Raw genomic sequence first — 20654 nt, 5'->3', positions numbered from 1 at the left:
GGGAGGGGGAGGGACGTGGGGTGGGAGGAGGAGGAGGGGGATGATTGGTGAAAAAGCAAATAAAAAAATTAAAACTTTAAAAAAAATTGGGGTGGGGGGAGGGGGGAGGGTGTGTGGAGGGAGAGGGGGCTGGTGAAAAAATAAATAAAAAATATCAAAAAATTTTTAGAAAAAAATTGGGAGGGGTTAGGGGTGGGAAGAGGAGAAGGGGGCTGGTGATTTTTTTGAATTAAATTGAGGTCTTTTTATATTTTGTAAAAGATTAAAATTTTTTACAAAATATAATATTTTGAACCCCAATTTTCTTAATGTTAAATTTAATTAGGTTTTGAATTAGAGTGTCCCCACATATCACCTAGAATATTTCAAAGACTTATTAGTCAAGGTGAGTAGTTTCAAGACTTATTAGTCACCACAAATTAGTTCTTCTTGTTTAGTCATTTCTTGAGTAATGCTCACTGCACAGCAATTCAAGATTTAAAATTCCTTCAAATTGAGTGAAGATTTTGGGTGGGTCTCATTTAGATTGGCTTTAATTTTCATGTATACATTGAATTCTCTATGAAACCATAAGCTCCTTCCCTCTAGTTTCAGTTGTTTCTATTTCAGGGTTTCCTCGATCTAATGCATGTGGTCTTCAGATCCCTTTTCTTCAGTTTGAACTGATTACTTAACTTTCGCTCTGGTATAGATGATCGTCTGTTGAAGAAATAGGTTTTAATATGGTCACAAGTTTTATTGCTTTGAATTGAGAATTAATTTTAACTTTAAATTTGGAATAAAACTTTGGTTGATGTGATTCTGTTTTTTCTGCTGAAAATTGATCTTTTTGGTGGATTTCTATTTTCTCTTGTGGTTTTACCTTCCTATGTTGAAATGTAGCTAATGTTCTTGGACATAATAAACTATGAGGGGCTTGCTGGCTGTTACAGTGTTGGAACTAAATGAGAGATTAATATCCCATTCTTTATGCTTTCTTCCTACTTAATTAATAGTTAGATTTGCCATTTGCTCATTTGATAATGTAAAGTGGACTGGATTGTGCTGTTCCTTTACAAATTGCCAATCCATCAACTTTATGAAAGGAAAATGATAAAAAGTGAGCCCACTACACCTTGTCTTGCAATTAAACTGCTATAAAATACTACTCCAATTTGTTTGATACTTTTCACTAGATTTAAACGATTTGTTCTCTGATCGTAATTTTTTTCTATGTCTTTCAAATATTTAAAATTATTAATTATGATGGCTTATAGTACTTTTTACGTAGTTTTCAAATATGTTAATTTTATTTCAAAAAATTAAAAGATTCTATGTTCAAACACATGATCAAAATTAAAAAGTTTGACTTTCGAAAAACGAATCATGTCGACGGGAGTAGAAAAGAGCTACTACATTGAATTGGACATTATTAAGGCTTGCATGACATATCTTTAATACTATATATTAAGTGAAACAATTTGATTTTCTTGTTTCCTAATGTAAAGTGGACTGGCTTGTGTTAAACCTCTAGCCTAATAATTGAGCTACTGACGCAGGGCTCTGTGTTTTTAGGCAATTCAAAGCAAAACTGCAATAACCATTACACTCAGAGGAATGGCTTATGCTGCTCTATCTTCACTTATGTACACACTGCAGCGGCTCTTACAACCTAACACATGTTTGGTTTGTGAAAGCCTAAGATTTATACAACAACAACAACAACAACATGTCGAATCTGCTTATCAAAGTCTATCTGCACTGCAAGTTTTTCTTGAGAATACTACGAAGGAAATTAAAGATACTGAAACTTTGAAGGTTATAGAAAAGAGGATCAGAGATGTAATTTACAAAGTAGAAGATAGAGTCGATTCGAGCCTAAGAATCATCCTTCTAGCAGATACCCGAGACGATCAAGAAGAGGCTTGTAAATCCTTCAATGAAGAATTGCAACAAGTAGAAAAAGAAGTTGATCTTCTTAGGGAAGAGGTGATGCAGATCGAGTTTAACAAGCACGGAAGCAAATATGCCGAAGCAAAAGCTTGTTCCTCATCGAGAAGGTATGCAACTGAACACAATACTGTTGTTGGAATGGAGGATGACTTTAATTACATAATAGATCACCTCATTGCCCAAACAGATGAGCTAACTGTCATATCAATTGTTGGTATGGGCGGTATAGGTAAGTCAACTCTCGCTAGAAAAGTTTATGATGATCCGTTAATTCGACATCGATTTGATACACATGTATGGGTCACTGTCTCTGAAAACTACAATGAGAGACAAGTGCTACTTGATGTTGTCTCTTCAATTAATCGGAATAAGACTGACGAAAACAGTCAACAAGTGAGCAATGATCAACTAGCGGAGATTGTGTATAAAAGTCTGAAGGGTTGGAGGTTTCTAATTGTCATAGATGATCTCTGGACTACTGAGGCTTGGGACCAGATACAAAGATCATTTCCCAATGATAACAAGAAAAGTCGGATTCTATTAACCACGCGACTCAAATATGTTGCTGATTATGTAAGCTGCTCTGATTTTCCTCCTCATAATATGTCTTTTCTAAGTTTAGAAGATAGTTGGAATCTGTTTACCGAAAGAGTATTCAGAAAAGATCCCTGTCCTCCACAACTAGAGGAAATAGGGAAGCATATTACACGACAATGTCAAGGTTTACCTCTCTCGATTGTTGTCGTTGCTGGATTTCTTGCCAAGGTGGATCCCACACATGATAATTGGAAGAAAGTTCAGGGAAATTTGAACTCATTCTTTGGTACGGTTTCTGAACAGTGTCAAGCAATTCTTTCGTTGAGCTACAGTTTCTTGCCCCAATATTTGAAGGCGTGTTTTCTCTATGTTGGATGTTTTCCTGAAGATATGGAGATTGGTGTTTCAAAGTTGACTCGCTTATGGATTGCTGAGCAATTCATAAAGGCAAGAAGCGATAAAATGATAGAAGTGGTGGCAGAGGAGTATCTAGAAGAGTTAATTGATAGGAGTTTAATTTTGGTTGGTAGAAGAAGGGCTAACGGAAGGATTAAAACTTGTAAAATTCATGATGTCATTCGACAACTATGTATAAGACAAGCTCAAATTGAAAATGTCGTGCATTTCATGGACAAGGCTGCCATTGCTTCAGAAGGCTTAAATGATCAACGACGAGTGATTCTTGCACATAATATCTCTTCAATCTATGATTATTTTCTAGAGCATGGGAGTGGTATTACAAGCACGACCCGCAGCTTGGTCTTTCCAGGATTTTTTTTATTTGCAGAAGTTCGTGGTTCCTTTTTTTCACATTTCAAGCTGGTTATTTCACATTTCAAGCTGCTTAAGGTGTTGGACTTGGATGAATCTTCATTCGTTTATGATTTCTCTTGTGTAATACTTCAGCTTGTTCATTTGAGATACGTTGCTGCAAGAATTTATGAAGCTACCTCACTAGCCAAATTGTGGAATCTACAGACCTTAATATTGGAAGGCAGAGAGGTGCAGCAGCTACCACTAGAGATGTGGAAAATGTCAGAGCTAAGACATCTCGATATCGGAGAGTCAATTCAAATGGCTAATCCACTTGAGGCTGAAAATTATGGTATTGGTGAACGACCTTTGTTTCTCAATAACTTGCAAAAACTTGCTCTAGATTCCTCTCCTTTTCTTGCAGAAATCCTACAAAGAACTCCCAATCTGAATAAGCTAAAGATTAGAGGCGCATCCAATGCTGAGTTGTCTGCTATTGTTGATTGCCCATTTCTTCTACTGGGGCTTGAGACACTACATATAGTGTCAAAAGTATATCGTGATGCAATCACTCTCCCTAGGCATATTTTTCTGCCTAATCTCAAACAATTGACCTTAGTTCGTACTTTTATTCCATGGGAAGATACTGTTGTGCTGGCTAGTTTACCCAATCTTGAGGTGCTCAAAGCAAAATGTGGATTTAGGGGAACAGATTGGAGACTAAATGCAGATGTTGTGTTTCAAAAATTAAAATATCTACGATTGAACCACGGATATCTGGAAAGATGGGAAGCATCTGACGATAATTTTCCGCTGCTTGAGCAACTAGTCCTCATATCGGTCAATGAATTGGAGGAGATCCCGCAGAGTATTGGAGAAATACCGACGCTAAAATTAATCCATATAGATAATTGCGGCCCTCTAGTCGAGGCTAGTGCAAAGAAGATTCAAGAAGAGCAAGAAAGCTGGGGAAATTATGAGCTTCAAGTTCGAATTGGCCAGTCTTGAAAATTAGGTACGTTAAATTCCATCTTTGAGTATGGTCAAATCTCTTTATAAAGACGTAAGTATGGTCAAATCTCTTTATAAAGACATTGTTTGTCCAGATATTTTTTGTGTGCTATAGCAAGATGTTGTTATATATATATATATATATATATATATATATATATCTTTATCTTTATAAAGACATTGTTTGTCCAGATATTCTTTGTCTGCTATAGCAAGATGTTGTTATACACACACACACACACACACATATATATATATATATATATATATATATATATATATATATATATGTACAAGTAGTACAAGTACAACAAACCCAGTGTAATCCCACAATAGTGGGGTCTGGGGAGGGTAAGATGTACGCAGCCTTACCTCTACCAGGGTAGAGAGGCTGTTTCCGATTGACCCTCGGCAACCCTCCTTTATCCGGGCTTGGGACCGGCAATGTGAGCGAGCTCACACAGGCGGAGTTAAATATATATATATATATATATGTAGTGTACTAAAATTGAAAAGCTCTTATCTTCAAAGTTGTATTACTATTTTGCCCCTACACTAAATATCTAATTAAATAGTAATATTATTTTCCCCTACACTAAATTAAAATCTAATTAACTATATAACTAAATAGTAATGCTTTAATTACATAAAGGTGGAATTAGAAGTTGCACTTTAACTTCCCACACTTAATTCCCCAAAAACGTTATGCACTCACTCATTATGTTCTGGGATTTTTCATTCAATCCTTTTTGTTTGCTTCATCTTCAATGTTACTTTTCACAGCCTTTTACACTCTTTAATTATAGCAAATTAATTACCTTAGTTATTATTAGTATTAATTGTTTCTATCATTCATCTTCCCCACATTAACTTTTTCCCCACAACCTCAAGATAAAAAAGAAAAAAAAAAGACAAAAAAAGACTTTTAATAATAGTAAATGAAAGAAAATCAATTGCATTGAACCGGAGAATTGGTGAATGAATGGTTCATCTGCCAGTAATTAAGATAGGCTATATCTGTGCATATTTTCTTTTTTCATTTTTCACTTGAGACTAATGATAACACTCCCAGCACTGCATATCAGAATTCCCTTTGTGTTGCTTATCAGAAAAAGCAAGATAAATATTCAAAATATTATTTTCTATCAAAAAACTACTTTTATTTTACTGAAATGAAATTTTTATAATATTTTATTGATATTGTGTAATTTAACATGGACATTCAGATATTAAAAGCAAGCAGTGTTAATCATAATTGTTCAGATCTAGAGACAACATCTTAATAGTTAGATATTCATTTAGATCCAGACATCTAGATCTTAATACACGTCTTAATCATTCATATGTGTATTCAGATTAAGACGTCTTAAGTAATAAATGAGAACTTAGAATACATCCTTTTCACATCTCTAACTTTTTTTTAGTCCTCTAAGTTTTTAGGGGTTATTTCTACGAGAGAATACATAAATACCCCTGGAGATGACACCTTAACTTTGCGGGGGTCCTATGACCCCCCCTGAACAACTTTAAAATAGTATACATTCACCCTTTTTCGATCAACCCCAAGTATAAGCAAATCTGTGCAACTCACGCACCAATTATCACTTGCCACGTGTCAAATTGATTTTTAAATTTTTTGATTTTTTATTTTTCCTATTTGATTCCTTTTCTTTCTTTTCTTTTATTTTTCTTTCCCCCTTTCTTCACCTCAACTTCTATAGAAGTTCCCCCACCTTAGCTACCCCATCACCGCCACTGCACCACCAATTCCACCACAGCACCACCGAAAGTTGCCAAACCACCACCAAATAATTAAAATTAGCACCAAATCAAATCTGAAATTTAAATCGACATCTATCCAACTTCTTACCCCCAAATCAATATCCCTTAACCTCACCACTTTCAACCTTCATTTTTAGGAGGGAAAAAAAATAATGAACCCAACTAAAAAAAAAAAAAAGAATAAGATAGAAAACAAAAGTATTGTTTTTCAAACCAGCCAGAATTGGAAGAACCACCATTCTATCTCCAATCAAAATAGCATTAACCATCACCAAATCAAACTTTGAAAATTAGAAATCACCTTCAAACCACCATTCCATCTCCAATGACTTACCCCAAGCTCCATAACAAAAATCAAAAGCAAAAAAAGACAGAGAATAAGGATGATTCGGAAAAGTCCATAGAAGGACTATCTTGAAGAAACAGAGGAAAAAAAAAAGAAAAAAAAAAGTAACCAATTGGGTCTTCTTGGTGAAGAAGATAAGGAAAAAGAAATTATTAAATAAAATAAATAAAGTAAAAGGAAAAGGTATTTTTAATGAAACAAATGCTGAAATGAATTAAAAAAAAAAAAAAACCTTACCTCACGCGCTATTGGAGAGTGAATACACTCTATATGCCACGTGAGCTCATAAGGGGTGATAAATCCACTGTAAATAAGATTAAGGAGGTGTTAGTACCTCCGCAAAATTTAGGTGTCTTATTGAAAAAAGGTGTCATCTTAACGGGTATTTATGTATTCTCCCTTATTTCTACTCTATAAAAGTTGACATCAAAGCTTCAAATCACTTAAACCACTTTGCCCATTTTCCCTTCCTTTTGTCAGAAACAATATTTGTTGTGTTTCCTTTTCAACTTTTTCTTTGTATTTCATTCTTTTTATGGAAATAGAGTTAATAAATTTCTGTAAGTTCATTTTGGAATGATAAATAATACTTCTATTTTCTTTGTTTTTCTGCTCTAATGTTCAATTAACTGAGCGAATAGTATTATTTTATAACGTATAACGTTTTGATAAAATGAACTTTACAGTTGGAATAACCCTTTGCAGATTAATCGGATTGAGATTTTTGGCCTATGATGTTGCAGCTACAGGATTGTCTTCACCCAATTATATCTGCTCAAGCATAATTTTTTAAACAAAAAAACAAAATAATAGCATAAAAGCATAAAGCAATTTACAATAAATTTATCATCTTTCAAGATCAACAAGATAAAAATTTTAAAAACACGGTTAATTTAATAAATAAAAAATCACTGTCAATTCACGTCTGCTCAGCCTTTCAAATAAGCTTTTGATGGAACATAATATCATCTCACACAGAAAAATGGATGATGCAATTGCCTCTAACACACAGAATTGATTTTAGGCATATTTGAATTGTATCTTTCCTATTTTTGCTATCACAAACAGCAAAAGAATGAATTATGATTTTGTAGGAAAAAACAGATGCAAGGATGGTTGTATTTGCATGTCTCTTACTTTCCTGATTTTAAATATTATTAATTACTCCCTTCTGGTTTAATTTAATAACATATAATCTTTGTCTTTTTAGTTTTCGTAGAAACTAGAAAGGATTATTCAAGAAAAACTAATATTTTTCCAGAAAAGATCAAACTAAAGAAAGGACCCAGAAAAGGTCAAACTAAAGAAAGGACCCAACATGTATTTTTGGTTGAAGAGGATTGTAAGAAATTGTTTTTCACAGAAAATGCCATACTCCTCCCTTGCTTGTCCTATCTGTAATCGGCTATTTTTATTGATAATTTTTTATTATATTGATCATTTAAACTTAAATAGCTTCAGCTTGTACTCTCTCTCTTCAAATTTTTAATTACTCACTACACGCATGTTATAATATTATCTATACCATTCCAAAAAATCTATACTGATTGAATTGCCAAAAACTAGTATAACATAATATGAACGTCGGTTCTATAGAAAACTTGATCATCATAGTGAAATATTGTTATAGAGGATGACTGTTATAGAGAGACCTGACTATATTTGACAATTCACAATCAATACGTTCATCTGATTTTCTGCATTCTTTTTAAAAAAAATAAAAAAATCTCTTTTTACCTGTTTATCCTGTAAAAAGGCTTGTAAGCCTTGAATATAATCTACTGCAAGTTGTCCTCTTGAGTTTATTGTATCTTTAATTTGGTTTGAATTTATTTTAATACAGAATGAAAATTATAATTCCTAAATTACATGTTTTCCAACCTTAGCACCTGCAACTTTTTTATGAAGCTATGTATGTGATAAATTCTGTTCCTCTAATTCAACTTGGATTGAATTAATGGGAAAAGATGCTTGATCCTGCTTATTACTTAAAAAATGAACAAATTGCAAAATAGATGCTGAGCATGTTTGAATTCATTATCACTGAGATGATTTTCATTTTAGGCAGCCTCACTCAATTTTTTACATGTTTTTAATGCAGGGGCTTATAGCTAGGTGAAAGTCGGAAAAGCTGCTGGTGTTGGTAGTCTTAACACTCAGTAAATGAGATGTAGCAGCTAATATTTTGAATCTTTGATCCCAAAAGCTGTTTTGGAGAGCATATGCATGCATTCTTTTTTCCTTCATGCAATTGTACTTAATTTACACATTATTGTAAAAATTATTTGTTTGATGATAACACTCTAAAAGTTAGCAATGATGGTAGTTGGTTATGAAGGTTGTGCAAAAATGTTAGTCTTTGCAAAAATATTTGTATGACTGTGTTGATGATTTTAAGTCTCTTGTCAGGTCCTTACTTTTCAACTAATCGCACGTGCGGCACTTGACAATTTGCTCACGATCTTGCACAACTTGGCTGATTTTTTTGTGTTAATTAGTTTTTTATTTGAGTTGTTTGCTTTAAATTTAACATTAGGAGGCTACGATTTAGTGATTAAATTTCGATTAGTATATTTCTTGTTTTGAATTAGTGATATGTTAGGCGTTAATTGTGACCTAGGTGTTAATTATGTGTGAGATGTCATGTAACCCTGAAACAAGCAGGTGCATTATGCTTGAGTTAACATCCTCTCAAAAGTTTACGGTATTTAGCTATATTCAGTATATGTATGCAGATTTTCGTGGGACTTAATAGGATTCATTTTTGTTATGATATCATAACTGGCACAATCTAAGTAGTTGTGTTTGTGGTTGAAGGTGGAGACATAGTTTTGGCTGATTTCTTGTGTTGATTACCTTTTCATTTAAGATGTTTGCGTAAATTTAACAGTAGGAGGCTATAATTTGGTGATTAAATTTCGATTAACTGCTTTTATTATTTGGAATTATGTTTTTGTTGTGCATTAGTGATATGTTAAGCGTTAATTGAGACCTAGGTGTTAATTATGTGTGACATGTCGCGTAACTCTTAAACAAGTAGGTGCATTATGCATTAGTTAACTTCCTAATTAGGTATATATAATTTTGATTTTTTTTTCCTGAGTTATAGTTATGGAAATTGTCTTTGGTTTAGTTGTGTGTGTGGTTGAAAGTGGAGAGATACTTTTGGCTGATTTCTTGTGTTGATTAGCTTTAAATTTTAGTTGTTTGCGCTAAATTTAATATTAGGAGACTAGGATTTGGTGATTAAATTTCGATGAGCCATTTTTGTTATTTCGGATTACATTTTTGGTTTTGCTTAGTGATATGTTAAGTATTCATGTCAAGTAACTCTGAAATAAGTAAGTGCATTATGGTTTAGTTAACTTCGTAATTAGGTACAAACTGAGTTTATAGTTATGGAAATTGTCTTTGCTTTAGTTACGTGTTTGTGGTAGAGATAGGAGATAATTTTAGCCGATTTCTTGTGATTATTTGCTTCTTTGAGTTGTTTGCGTTAAATTTAACATTATTTGGTGATTAAATTTCGATTAGCTGTTTTTGTTATTTGGAATTATATTTTGTTTTGAATTAGTAATATATGTTAAGAGTTAATTGTTACTTAGGTGCTATCGTTGTGATTATTAGCTTTTCATTTGAGTTGTTTGCATTAAATTTAACATTAGGAGGCTAGGATTTGGTGATTATATTTTGATTAGCTGTTTTTGTTATGTGGAATTATGTTTTTTTTGTACATTAGTGATATGTTAAGTGTTAATTGTGACCTAGGTGTTAATTATGCGTGCCATGTTGAGTAACTCTCAAACAAGTAGGTGCATTATGCTTTAGTTAACTTCCTAATTAGGTATATCAATGTATAAGCTGTATTTTCTATTTTCCATTTTTGAAATTTTTTGCGCACGATCTGATTTATAGTTATGGAAATTGTCTTTGCTTTAGTTGCGTGTTTGTGGTTGAAAGTGGAGAGATACTTTTGGCTGATTTCTTGTGTTGATTACTTTTAAATTTAACATTAGGAGGCTATGATTTGGTGATTAAATTCGATTATCTGTTTTTTGTTATTTCAGATTATATTTTGTGTTTTGAATTAGTGATATGTGAAAGTGTATGACCTGAGTATTAATATATATGTGTGACATGTTGAGTAACTCTTAAACAACAGGTGCATTATGCTTTAGTTAACTTCTTCTTAGGTATATGTATGAGCTGTGTTTTCTGCTTTCCATTTCAGAAATTTTTTGTGCACGATCTGAGTCTATTGTTATGGAAATTGTGTTTGCTTAGTTGAGTTTTTTGTGGTAGAGAGTGGAGAGATACTTTTGGCTGATTTCTTGAGTTGATTAGCTTTAAAGTTGAGATGTTTGCGTTAAATTTAACATTAGGAGGCTAGGACTTGGTGATTTAATATCGATTAGCTGCTTTTTGTTCTTTCGGATTATATTTTTTGTTTTGAATTAGTGATATGTTAAGTATTAGTTGTGACCTAGGTGTTAATTATGAGTGACATGCCGTATAACTCTGAAACAAGTAGCCATAGGTGCATTAAGCTTTAGTTAACTTCTATTTATTAGTATATGTGTATGCAGATTTGTCTTATGAACTTAATAGAATTCATTTCTGTTATGATTTCATTACTGGCACGTATCTGAGTTTGTAGTTATGTAAATTATCTTAGAGTAGCTCTGTGTTAGTGGTTGAAGGTGGAGACATAATTTTGGTTGATGTGGTTGTGATTATTAACTTTTCATTTGAGTTGTTTGCTTTAAATTTCACATGAGGAGGCTATGATTTGGTGATAAAATTTCGATTAGCTATTTTTATTATTTGGAGTTGTGTCTTCTTGTAGAGCAACAATAATAATATACCTAGTGAAATTCACAAGTGGGGTCTGGGGAGGGTAGAGTGTACACAGAACTTACCCCTACCTTTGGTTGTTTCCAAAAGACCCTCGGCTCAAGAAAAAGCATGACAAAAAGGGGTCAGAGAAGAATTGACGAAAGTAAAGAAGCAATGACAAAATACTATAGCTAAGCATTATGAAGAAAAATAACAGTAATTGGAAACTAATACAATAAACGAAGTACAATAGACAACAGTTAGTCGAAATACAAAACAACAAAGAGCAGAGATTAATCGACACGAAACTATCAGAATAACACTGTGACTACTAGTATGAAAGGGATATGTGGCCTAGAGGGTTGAATAGAAAAGTGGAGTCTGTACTTAGAATGCCGATTTGTGGAAGTATTTTGATTTTAAAGTTGTTGGTATTTTGTTGGTGGTAAGTATATTTCTTGTCTATCCAGTTCAATCCAAGAAAGAGCGGTACCCCCCTAGAAGGAATGATATTGTATTTGTTGCACTAGACGGTGATGAAATTAAGAATAAGAGGCAACTGGACAAGTATCTAAAATCTCATCCAGGAGGACCTCCTGCTTCTGAATTTGATTGGGGTACATGTATATATATATTCTCTATTCTCCCCTTTTTTTGGTGCATATCTGGAATACTTGTCTCCTAGTGAATTGTCTAGTAAATCTTGGGATGATATGCTGCAAATTCATTGTTTGTTTAATATGTTGTTTAAGTTCCTTCTTAATTGGACGAATCCTCCATTTTTTGATTATTCAGGTGACACTCCTAGACGATCATCTAGATTGGGTGAATAGTCTAAAGCAACTGAGTCACCAGAGTGAAACTCCCAGTAAGAGACCAAGGAAATCAAGTTCCAAAAAAGGAGCTAAGGAGGATGCTGGTGAGCAAAAAGTTGAGGGAAGTGATGAACCTGCTTTGCCGGATGCAGATGATCTAGAAGCCCAAGATGCAGAGATTGCCTCTAAGAAGGTTCTCATAGATGGAGAAAACATAAAGGATGACGAGGAGAAGACTAATGATGGCGAGATTGTCCCCGAGGAGCCTCCAACAAGTGAAGATGAGATGGAAATTGTGCAAGAAAAAGAAGAAACACTGGATGAGGGAAACATAGAGAAACCAGAACATCAAGAAGCTGAAGTGGATAACAGCCTGAAAACTGACTACAAACAACTACTATTGGATGTGGTCTAGGAAAATAAGAACGAGAGTAAACCAGCTGGGACAGACGCCTCAGCCTCATCTCATTCTGCTGAACGCAACAAGGCAACCACAGCTAGCCAAGAAGAAAGTACAGAAGAAGCTCCCGCTCCTGCTGCTGATTCACTGAATGTGCTCGAGGAAAATAAGATAAAGATTATTCCAGCGGGGGCTAGGGCTGCTTATTGGGCGGATCGGACGGATTATTATGCTTAACGGTTCGGCTTAACGGTTATCGACTTTTAAAAGTACTAATCCGCTAGCCAATCTATAAGATATCGGTTGGTTCGGTATCATATTAGCAATTATCGGACGGTTATCGGGCGGTGTATCGGCTAAGTATAGGTTACCACATTCAATCCTTTATTTTGGTTATTTACATCCCAAGATTTTAAGGACTAGTACTCTTCTGGTTGAATAAAATGTCCTTAAGGGAGTGAATATGCCAATGTAAATATTGGATCAGTGAGACTTATATGTCCACATCAATTATGTACTCCTTCCTTCTCAAAAAATTAAAAAAAAAATCAATCATATACTCCTTGTTTTCCTTTTTCATTAGATCAGCCTCAAGAGGATTTCTGTGTATATTGATATTAATGGCACTGTCTTTTCATGTGGTCAAGCTTGTGGAGTAGTTCAGGGTTAAACCAACTGATGCAAATCTCACATATTGGAATTATATTTTATGATGCCTTTTTTTATTGTGTTTTCAAGGTTGGTTTAAAAGGTATCTAAAACCCATTACGATCATAAGCGGAAAAAAAACTCGAAATTTACCTTGCGTGTAATAGCAGACTAGCAGTTGCTGAGTTGTTGTGGACTTATGGTTTACCCTTTAGGTAAAATTAGGGTTAATTTCTAATCTATAGTTGCTGTCTTATTTACTAAATGGGTTGTCTTATTAACTAAATGGGCTTGGCCTGCTGAGGCTTATCTTTAGATTTACAAATTATAATTACCATACATATTTTATATGTTTAGGGATAAAAATATAATAAAATATAATAAATTCTTAACGGGTTAACGGTTTACCCAATAAGAAAATTGAGTAATCTGTCCCCCGCACCGATAATCCGTTAATTATAAAATTTAAATCCATTCCCCACCCGCTAATCTGATAACCCAATACCAATAAGCCAATTTTGCGGTTGGATTATCGGTAGCGGTCGGTTTTGAACAGCCCTAGCTGGGGCAGATGCCTCATCTCATTCTGCTGAACTCAGCAAGGCAACCTCAGTTAGCCAAGCAGAAACGGCAGAAGAAGCTTCGGCCGCTGCAGATGCACTGGTTCAGAATTCTAATGATGCTAAAGTAGACGAAAACGAGCAGATCGACAGGGAGATTCCAATTGAGGAGATCAATGGCAAAGAAGCGGCTGCAGTAGGTCTTAACAACTCTGTAGAGAACAATTTTGTGCCACAACAAGCCACCGTAGTCGACCAAGTCACCTCAAGTTAATCTTTTGATTATTTAGGATAATATTTTGTGTATCATCTGGCCTTTATTTCTTCTTGGCCCTGATTAGGTAACTGACAAACAACAATAGGCGTGTCCTGCATATGTTTCGAATTCTTAGCTACTGATTCTGTATTACATTGTATTGCTGTTGTTATCATCTGTATTGTTCAACTTATATTCTATTAGGGCCTCATGATTTCTTGAACTTTGACATATAAAACAATGGCCTTCCCAAATTGCTCTATTAATGATGCAAGCTGTTATGGTGTTGTCTCGAAAGGTAGCAACTGAAATTAAGATACTTGTCTTCAAATTGTCACTTTTCCTTTTTAGTTCAGGTCAGTACTGTACTTCACAGTTTGCTAAGGGCATGTTTGGAAAGCCACCCAGGTAATTGGAATTGGATGCAGTTATACAGTTTAGCCTGTTTGTTTGACCAAGTAATTACACAGTTAGGTGAGAATTAGGTGTAATTGAGAGGATATCATTACACTCTCCAATTCTCCGGGGGGGGGGGGGGGGGGGGGGGTTGTGAATTAGGTGTAACCCTTCTGATTACCGGATTACTTTTTAGTTTGTTTCTTTTTTTGTTTATTTTAATTTCTTTGATTTTTAATTTTTTTATTTCTATTATTTTAATTTCTTTTTTATTTTTACTTTTTAATTATTTTATTTTTTAAAATGTATTTTTTATATTATTTATTTTTCATTTCCTTTCTTCTCATTGCCAACCTTTACTTCTTGTGGTTCTATGTAATTGCTTGTATTTCTTTTTTAATTTATTTAGCATAACCGTGTTATTATTCTAATTTTTGAAACTATACCTCTTAATATTGGAAAGAATGAGTTATTAACAAACTTGACATATAACGAGTGACGTTATTTAAGTAGTATTTCGTTGTGAATGAGGTTATAGATATAATTTTTCCTTTCTTTTGAATTATTTACTTAAGTTATGTTGGAACTTACTTATAAATGTTAGAATTTAACATAAGAGTATTACGTTAAACTTTTTCTTTTGGATTTTGAATTTAGGTTATATTTTCAATTTTAAGTTATTTTCCTTCACATTGCATGTTGTTTATTTTTCACTTACATTTGATAGATTTTTTGTGTCAAATATTTGAATAATGTTATGGCATTATATTTATAAATGATATTTTTTTGTTAAACATCCAATCCATGATGTTCTCACAAAACAAATCTTCTTTTAAGTTTTATAATTAATTAAAACTAAATATTATTAATTTGAAAAATATATATCAATTATTTTTTACAATATTAGTTACAAATATATGATTATTAATTAATATATTTTCAAGAAACAATGAGTTATTAAATAACTAATTTAATATCATTTCTAAAGGAAAATATTTTTTAAAAATTAATTTTAAATTTTAATAATTAAATTTTATTTTTAAATTAAACTTACTGTGTAATTACACTTACACAACTAAAGAACAAGCTTATAATTACACTGTAATTACGTTATGACAAACAAACAGGTCGTTGTAATTACACTATTGTGTAATTACTAGCCTGTGTAATTACTACCCTAATAATTACACCAATTCCAATTACCTGGTGGCTTTCCAAATATGCCTTTAAAGTTGCAAGAATGAGTTGTTTCGCTGGGCAATTAATTAAGGATGACTAAAAAGTCTCAAATTTAAGTGTAGGTAACTTAAGTTTTTATTTTTTATTGATTAGGGATTAAGCATTTTTTGACTTGCCCCAAAGTTTTATTTTTAACACTTTGACCCTAAACTTTATTTTTAACACTTTGCCCTCAAGTTTTATTTTAACATTTTGACCCAACCAATATAAACCATAAAACACCTCGCGCCCACACCCCAGAACCCACTCCCTCCCTATCCCTAGTCACCCACCCCGCCCCTGCCCTTGCCTCCACCCCCAACAAAAAATATGTTTTTTTAAAAAAGATTTTGCAAAGTTTTTTTTTTGTTTGTTTTTTTGTACCACCCACCCCCCCACTCTCCCAAAAGATATTAATTTTATTTTAAAAAGATTTTGAATTTTTTTTTTGTTTTTTTGTACCAACCACCCCTACCCTCCCAAAAAAAATAATTTTATTTAAAAAAAAAAAATTTGAAAAGTTTTTGTTTTTGTTTTTTGTGCGCCCCACAAAAAAAAATCTTGAAAAGATTTTTTTTCTTTAGTTTCTTACTCCACCCACCCACCCCCAAAAAAAATATTTTTTTAAAATTTTTTTTGAAAAGTTTTTGTTTTTTGCACCATCCACCCAAAAAAAAAAAAACTTGAAAAGAAGTTTTGAATTAGAGAGAGAGATACCTCCCTCCATATGTTGATCCTAGCAAACCCGAAAGACTGAGGGGGAGAGGTGTTAGGAGGATGGGGTGAAAACTTTTTTATAAAAAAATTAAAACTTTAAAAAAAAATTGTGTGTGGGGGGGGGGGGGGGGGGGGGAGGGTGTGTGGAGGGAGAGGGGGCTGGTGAAAAAATAAATAAAAAATATCAAAAAAAATTGGGAGGGGTTAGGGGTGGGAAGAGTAGAAGGGGGGTTGGTGATTTTTTTTGAATTAAATTGAGGTCTTTTTGTATTTTATAAAAAATTAATTTTTTTTACAGAATATAATATTTTGAATCCCAATTTTCTTAATATTAAATTTAATTAGGTTTTGAATTAGAGTGTCCCCACATATCACCTAGAATATTTCAAAGACTTATTAGTCAAGGTGAGTAGTTTCAAGACTTATTAGTCACCGCAAGTTAATTCTTCTTGTTTAGTCATTTCTTGAGTAATGCTCACTGCACAGCAATTCAAGATTTAAAATTCCTTCAAATTGAGTGAAGATTTTGGGTGGGTCTCATTTAGATTGGCTTTAATTTTCATGTATACATTGAATTCTCTATGAAACCATAAGCTCCTTCCCTCTAGTTTCAGTTGTTTCTATTTCAGGGTTTCCTCGATCTAATGCATGTGGTTTTCAGATCCCTTTTCTTCAGTTTGAACTGATTACTTAACTTCCGTTCTGGTATAGATGATCTTCTGTAAAGGTCGATGTATCTGCATATGTCATTCTCGTTTCTTAGTTTCTTAAAAGAAGGAAAGCTTCCTTCCTAAAGGCATAATTGACTAAAAAAGCTATCTTGTCATAGATCTGTTTCCTTTTCATCTTCATCTCTGTTTATACTTGGTCACAAGTTTTATTGCTTTGAATTGAGAATTAATTTTAACTTTAAATTTGGAATAAAACTTTGGTTGATGTGATTCTGTTTTTTCTGCTGAAAATTGATCTTTTTGGTGGATTTCTATTTTCTCTTGTGGTTTTACCTTCCTAAGTTGAAATGTAGCTAATGTTCTTGGACATAACAAACTATGAGGGGCTTGCTGGCTGTTACAGTGTTGGAACTAAATGAGAGATTAATATCCCATTCTTTATGCTTTCTTCCTACTTAATTAATAGTTAGATTTGCCATTTGCTCATTTGATAATGTAAAGTGGACTGGATTGTGCTGTTCCTTTACAAATTGCCAATCCATCAACTTTATTAAAGGAAAATGATAAAACGTGAGCCCACTACACCTTGTCTTGCAATTAAACTGCTATAAAATACTACTCCAATTTGTTTGATACTTTTCACTAGATTTAAACGATTTATTCTCTGATCGTAATTTTTTCCTATGTCTTCCAAATATTTAAAATTATTAATTATGATGGCTTATAGTACTTTTTACGTAGTTTTCAAATATGTTAATTTTATTTCAAAAAATTAAAAGATTCTATGTTCAAACACATGATCAAAATTAAAAAGTTTGACTTTCGAAAAACGAAACATGTCAAATAAATTGGGACGGGAGTAGAAAAGAGCTACTACATTGAATTGGACATTATTAGGGCTTGCATGACATATCTTTATTACTATATATTAAGTGAAACAATTTGATTTTCTTGTTTCCTAATGTAAAGTGGACTGGCTTGTGTTAAACCTCTAGCCTAATAATTGAGCTACTGACGCAGGGCTCTGTGTTTTTAGGCAATTCAAAGCAAAACTGCAATAACCATTACACTCAGAGGAATGGCTTATGCTGCTCTATCTTCACTTATGTACACACTGCAGCGGCTCTTACAACCTAACACATGTTTGGTTTGTGAAAGCCTAAGATTTATACAACAACAACAACAACAACATGTCGAATCTGCTTATCAAAGTCTATCTGCACTGCAAGTTTTTCTTGAGAATACTACGAAGGAAATTAAAGATACTGAAACTTTGAAGGTTATAGAAAAGAGGATCAGAGATGTAATTTACAAAGTAGAAGATAGAGTCGATTCGAGCCTAAGAATCATCATTCTAGCAGATACCAGAGACGATCAAGAAGAGGCTTGTAAATCCTTCAATGAAGAATTGCAACAAGTAGAAAAAGAAGTTGATCTTATGCAGATCGAGTTTAACAAGCACGGAAGCAAATATGCCGAAGCAAAAGCTTGTTCCTCATCGAGAAGGTATGCAACTGAACACAATACTGTTGTTGGAATGGAGGATGACTTTAACTACATAATAGATCGCCTCATTGCCCAAACAGATGAGCTAACTTTCATATCGATTGTTGGTATGGGCGGTATAGGTAAGTCAACTCTTGCTAGAAAAGTTTATGATGATCCGTTAATTCGACATCGATTTGATACACATGCATGGGTCACTGTCTCTGGAAACTACAATGAGAGACAAGTGCTACTTGATGTCGTCTCTTCAGTTAGTCGGAATAAGACTGACGAAAGCAGTCAACAATTGAGCAATGATCAACTAGCGGAGATTGTGTATAAAAGTCTGAAGGGTAGGAGGTTTCTAATTGTCATAGATGATCTCTGGACTACTGAGGCTTGGGACGAGATACAAAGATCATTTCCAAATGATAACAAGAAGAGTCGGATTCTATTAACTACGCGACTCAAATATGTTGCTGATTATGTAAGCTGCTCTGATTTTCCTCCTTATAATATGTCTTTTCTAAGTTTAGAAGATAGTTGGAATCTCTTTACCGAAAGAGTATTCAGAAAAGAACCCTATCCTCCACAACTAGAGGAAATAGGGATGCATATTGTACGACAATGTCAAGGTTTACCTCTCTCGATTGTTGTCGTTGCTGGATTTCTTGCCAAGGTGGATCCCACACATGATAATTGGAAGGAAGTTCAGGGAAATTTGAACTCATTCTTTGGTACGGTTTCTGAACAGTGTGAAGCAATTCTTTCGTTGAGCTACAGTTTCTTGCCCCAATATTTGAAGGCGTGTTTTCTCTATGTTGGATGTTTTCCTGAAGATATGGAGATTGGTGTTTCAAAGTTGACTCACTTATGGATTGCTGAGCAATTCATAAAGGCAAGAAGCGATGAAATGATAGAAGTGGTGGCAGAGGATTATCTAGAGGAGTTAATTGATAGGAGTCTAATTTTGGTTGGTAGAAGAAGGGCTAATGGAAGGATTAGAACTTGCAAAATTCATGATGTCATTCGACAACTATGTATAAGACAAGCTCAAATTGAAAATGTCGTGCATTTCAGGGATAAGATTGCCATTGTCTCGGAAGGCTTAAATGATCAACGACGAGTGATTCTTCCAGATAATATCGATTCGCCCTATGATTATTTTACAGAGGATGGGAGTGGTATTACAAGTACGACCCGCACTTTTTTATTTGCAAAAGCTCCTCGTTCCGTTATTTCACATTCCAAGCTGCTTAAGGTGTTGGATGCATCTTCGATCATTGATGATTTGTCTAGTGTAATAGCTCAGCTTGTACATTTGAGATATGTTGCTGCAAGAATTGATGAAGCTTCTTCACTAGCCAAATTGTGGAATCTACAGACCATAATATTGAGAGAAACAGAGATGCCGCTACCTCTAGAGATATGGAAAATGTCAGAGCTAAGACATCTTGATATAGGATGGTCAATTCAAATGGCTAATCCACTTGAGGCAGAAAATTATGGTATTGGTGAACAACCTTTGCTTCTCAATAACTTGCAAAAACTTGCTCTAGGTTCCTCTCCTTTTCTTGCAGAAATCCTACAAAGAACTCCCAATCTGAATAAGCTAAAGATTAGAGGCGCATCCAATACTGAGTGGTCTGCTTTTGTTGATCTTCTACAGGGGCTGGAGACACTACGTATAGTGTCAACAGTAGATCATGATCCAATCATTCTCTCTAGGCATATTTCTCTGCCTAATCTCAAACGATTGACCTTGATATATACTTTTTTTCCATGGGAAGCTATGGTTGTGCTGGCTAATTTACCCAATCTTGAGGTGCTCAAAGCAGAATGTGGATTTTCGGGAACAGATTGGAGACTAAATGCAGAAGTTGTGTTTCGAAAATTAAAATATCTACGATTCGATGACGAAGATCTAGAAAGATGGGAAGCATCTAACGATAATTTTCCGATGCTTGAGCAACTAGTCCTCATGCAGTCCGATGTCTTGGAGGAGATCCCGCTGAGTATTGGAGAAATACCGACACTAAAATTAATTCATATAGTAAATTGTGGCCCTGTAGTCGAGGCTAGTGCAAAGAAGATTCAAGAAGAGCAAGAAAGCTGGGGAAATAATGAGCTTCAAGTTCGAATTGACTAGTCTTGAAAATTAGGTAATTAGTTACGTTAAAATTCCATCTTTGAGTACGGTCAATCTCTCTATAAGGACGCTATTTGTTCGGATATTTTTTTACTGCTATAGGAAGATGTTGTTATAGAGAACATATATATATATATATATA

The 20654-nt window shown here is 33.9% G+C and overlaps 2 protein-coding genes and 1 pseudogene across 4 annotated transcripts; all 3 read left to right on the top strand.

The window, feature by feature from the left end:
* Nucleotides 1-368: 368 nt before the first annotated feature.
* LOC132600633 (putative late blight resistance protein homolog R1B-16) lies at nucleotides 369-8684 on the top strand. 2 transcript variants are annotated; one of them, XM_060313933.1, is made up of 3 exons: nucleotides 369-510; nucleotides 1539-4237; nucleotides 8463-8684. In XM_060313933.1, the coding sequence occupies exon 2, from the start codon at nucleotides 1597-1599 to the stop codon at nucleotides 4228-4230; it is 2634 nt and encodes an 877-aa protein (XP_060169916.1). In that variant the 5' UTR covers nucleotides 369-510; nucleotides 1539-1596; the 3' UTR covers nucleotides 4231-4237; nucleotides 8463-8684. The 2 variants fall into 2 exon arrangements, with proteins under 2 accessions (XP_060169916.1, XP_060169917.1); XM_060313934.1 differs by having other exon boundaries at nucleotides 387-510; nucleotides 1555-4237.
* A 306-nt stretch (nucleotides 8685-8990) lies between these two features.
* LOC132643733 (uncharacterized) lies at nucleotides 8991-13022 on the top strand (annotated as a pseudogene).
* Nucleotides 13023-16610: 3588 nt separating this feature from the next.
* Nucleotides 16611-20654, top strand: LOC132600632 (putative late blight resistance protein homolog R1B-16). Of its 2 annotated transcripts, none has more exons than XM_060313932.1 (2): nucleotides 16611-16737; nucleotides 17915-20654. In XM_060313932.1, exon 2 carries the CDS (start codon nucleotides 17957-17959, stop codon nucleotides 20510-20512), a length of 2556 nt encoding a protein of 851 aa, XP_060169915.1. In that variant the 5' UTR covers nucleotides 16611-16737; nucleotides 17915-17956; the 3' UTR covers nucleotides 20513-20654. The 2 variants fall into 2 exon arrangements, with proteins under 2 accessions (XP_060169915.1, XP_060169914.1); XM_060313931.1 differs by having other exon boundaries at nucleotides 17899-20654.

This window comes from Lycium barbarum, chromosome 6 (assembly GCF_019175385.1).
Source record: "Lycium barbarum isolate Lr01 chromosome 6, ASM1917538v2, whole genome shotgun sequence".
Classification (NCBI taxonomy): domain Eukaryota; kingdom Viridiplantae; phylum Streptophyta; class Magnoliopsida; order Solanales; family Solanaceae; genus Lycium; species Lycium barbarum.
The sequence above is the reverse complement of the archived record's forward strand: the minus strand, read 5'-3'. Positions and strand labels throughout refer to the sequence as shown.

Bases quoted from the DNA above. Each gene is read 5' to 3' on its own strand.
- LOC132600633 (XM_060313933.1), top strand. From the start codon at position 1,597: ATGGCTTATGCTGCTCTATCTTCACTTATGTACACACTGCAGCGGCTC.
- LOC132600632 (XM_060313932.1), top strand. From the start codon at position 17,957: ATGGCTTATGCTGCTCTATCTTCACTTATGTACACACTGCAGCGGCTC.